A 2267-nucleotide genomic window follows, 5' to 3' on the forward strand; every position below is an offset into this window, starting at 1 on the left:
TAATGTCATCCAGGAAAAAATTATAGTGATAATACTTCATAAATTTGAGGAATACTGTGCAACAAATCATCTAGTTTCAATTAGCTAATAATCTTAGGAAACCACTAATAACCAGAGAGAAAATGAGTCAAATTTTAAAAATAATTTGACACAAATCACTTCTCATATTAAGTGAGGTTATATGAGCTATATATTTGTTTTTATTTTCTAAATATTACTAGCAGAGCCCCAGCATGAAGTCTAATGTTTGACAAAGTTTTAGCTACAGAAGAAAGATTGTGCCTTACTCGCATAATGATTCTTTTCACCTCTTGATTCCTCAGGCTGTAAATCAATGGGTTCAGCATTGGGGTCACCACTGAATAAAGAACAGAGCCCACCTTGTCTAGTTTCTCAAAGGCACTGGAAGGAGCGTGTAGGTAGGTGGACATAACTGCCCCAAAGAAGATGCAGATGCACATGAGATGCGAGGAGCAGGTGCTGAATGCTTTCTGCCGGCCCTCTGCAGATTTAATCCGTAAAATGGAAGAAATAATGAGACTGTATGAGACCAGTATAATAATCAAACAAGCTGAGCCAGTAGGACCTATAATGTACACAGTTACCATGTCACAGGAGAAAGTGTCAGAGCAGGACAGTCTGAGTAATGAAGGTGTGTGACAATAGAAATAGTCTATTAGGTTGGACCTGCAGAACCTGAGACTGAACACACAACTGGTCTGCACTGCAGACTGCAGGAAGCCCATGGAGGTGACAAGGAAAACAAGAGAGAGACATTTCTTCTTAGTCATTATGTACACATAGTGGAGTGGGTGGCAGATAGCGGCATACCGGTCATACGCCATGTTGGAGAGAAGAAAAGACTCAGTGGATCCTAAGGCAGCAAAGAAATAAAACTGTAGAGCACAGCCATTGAATGAGATGGTCTTATTTACAGAAATAAGGTCATGAATCATCTTAGGAGTTATTACTGAAGAGTACAATATATCCACCAGAGAGAGGTAGCTCAGGAAGAAGTACATCGGAGTATGGAGGGTTGTGTTGCGATAGATAATTGCGATCATGCCAATGTTTGCCAGTATGGTCACCATATAAATGTGTAAGAAGAGTATGAAGAGGAATGGGGCAAGTTTACCATTGTCAGTCAGTCCTGTAAACACAAAGACCTTCACCTCGGTCTTGTTTATGATGTCCATGTAAATCTCTCTATCTCTCTCTCTCTCTCTCTCTCTCTCTAGAAGGGAGAAAATTTAAAATATTTAAAACATAAGATACTTCCTAAGTTTATTTGAAATAGGAAAACAAAATCAAATTCAAATCACTATTTTTCCTACAATGGGGGTCATTCCGAGTTGTTCGCTCTGTATTTTTCTTCACATCGCATCGATTTTCCGCTAACTGTGCATGCGCAATGTCTACACTGCGACTGCGCCAAGTAAATTTGCTATGCAGTTAGGTATTTTACTCACATTTTTTTCTTCGTTCTGGTGATCGTAATGTGATTGACAGGAAGTGGGTGTTTCTGGGCGGAAACAGGCCGTTTTATGGGAGTGTGCGGAAAAACGCTACCGTTTCTGGGAAAAACGCGGGAGTGGCTGGAGAGACGGGGGAGTGTCTGGGCGAACGCTGGGTGTGTTTGTGACGTCAAACCAGGAACGAAACTGACTGAACTGATCGCAGATGCCGAGTAAGTCCGGAGCTACTCAGAAACTGCTAAGAGGTGTCTATTCGCAATTTTGAGAATCTTTCGTTCGCAACTTTGAGAAGCTAAGATTCACTCCCAGTAGGCGGCGGCTTAGCGTGTGCAATGCTGCTAAAAGCAGCTTGCGAGCGAACAACTCGGAATGAGGGCCAATATGTCAATAGGAATTGGGGATAAGGACATTAAAAGGACCAAAAAAATTACCTTTTAAGTCAGTCACAAAGAGCCTTTAGTCATTTTAATATATTTTGTCCTATATCTGAAAGAAACAGAATAAGTTTGATTTTATAATTAAACAAGTGCAATCCAATCACAGGCTTCTTAATATTGATGGCAGCCAATTCAATGCTATACAAAAGACAAAGAATGAGATTTACATTGTCCTTTACTCTATGACATATCAAATACTGTTAGACAAAAATAAAGCTATTCATTTTTTATTTCATTAATTTAGTATTGAGATAAGATTTGGTGAGCAAATTATTTGATAAAATAAACATTTAAAATTGTGGAGATTTGTTTTTGTTTTTTACTCCTGACTAGATTTTGGTAACTGCAGCACCAG

The 2267-nt window shown here is 39.3% G+C and overlaps 1 protein-coding gene across 1 annotated transcript; it reads right to left on the reverse strand.

The window, feature by feature from the left end:
- Positions 1-200: 200 nt before the first annotated feature.
- On the reverse strand, positions 201-1196 carry LOC134933976 (olfactory receptor 5AP2-like). Its single transcript, XM_063929506.1, has one exon. The coding sequence runs from the start codon at positions 1194-1196 to the stop codon at positions 201-203; it is 996 nt and encodes a 331-aa protein (XP_063785576.1).
- Between the last annotated feature and the right edge of the window lie 1071 nt (positions 1197-2267).

Source organism: Pseudophryne corroboree, chromosome 6 (assembly GCF_028390025.1).
Source record: "Pseudophryne corroboree isolate aPseCor3 chromosome 6, aPseCor3.hap2, whole genome shotgun sequence".
Classification (NCBI taxonomy): Eukaryota; Metazoa; Chordata; class Amphibia; order Anura; family Myobatrachidae; genus Pseudophryne; species Pseudophryne corroboree.

Bases quoted from the DNA above. Each gene is read 5' to 3' on its own strand.
- LOC134933976 (XM_063929506.1), bottom strand. From the start codon at position 1,196: ATGGACATCATAAACAAGACCGAGGTGAAGGTCTTTGTGTTTACAGGA.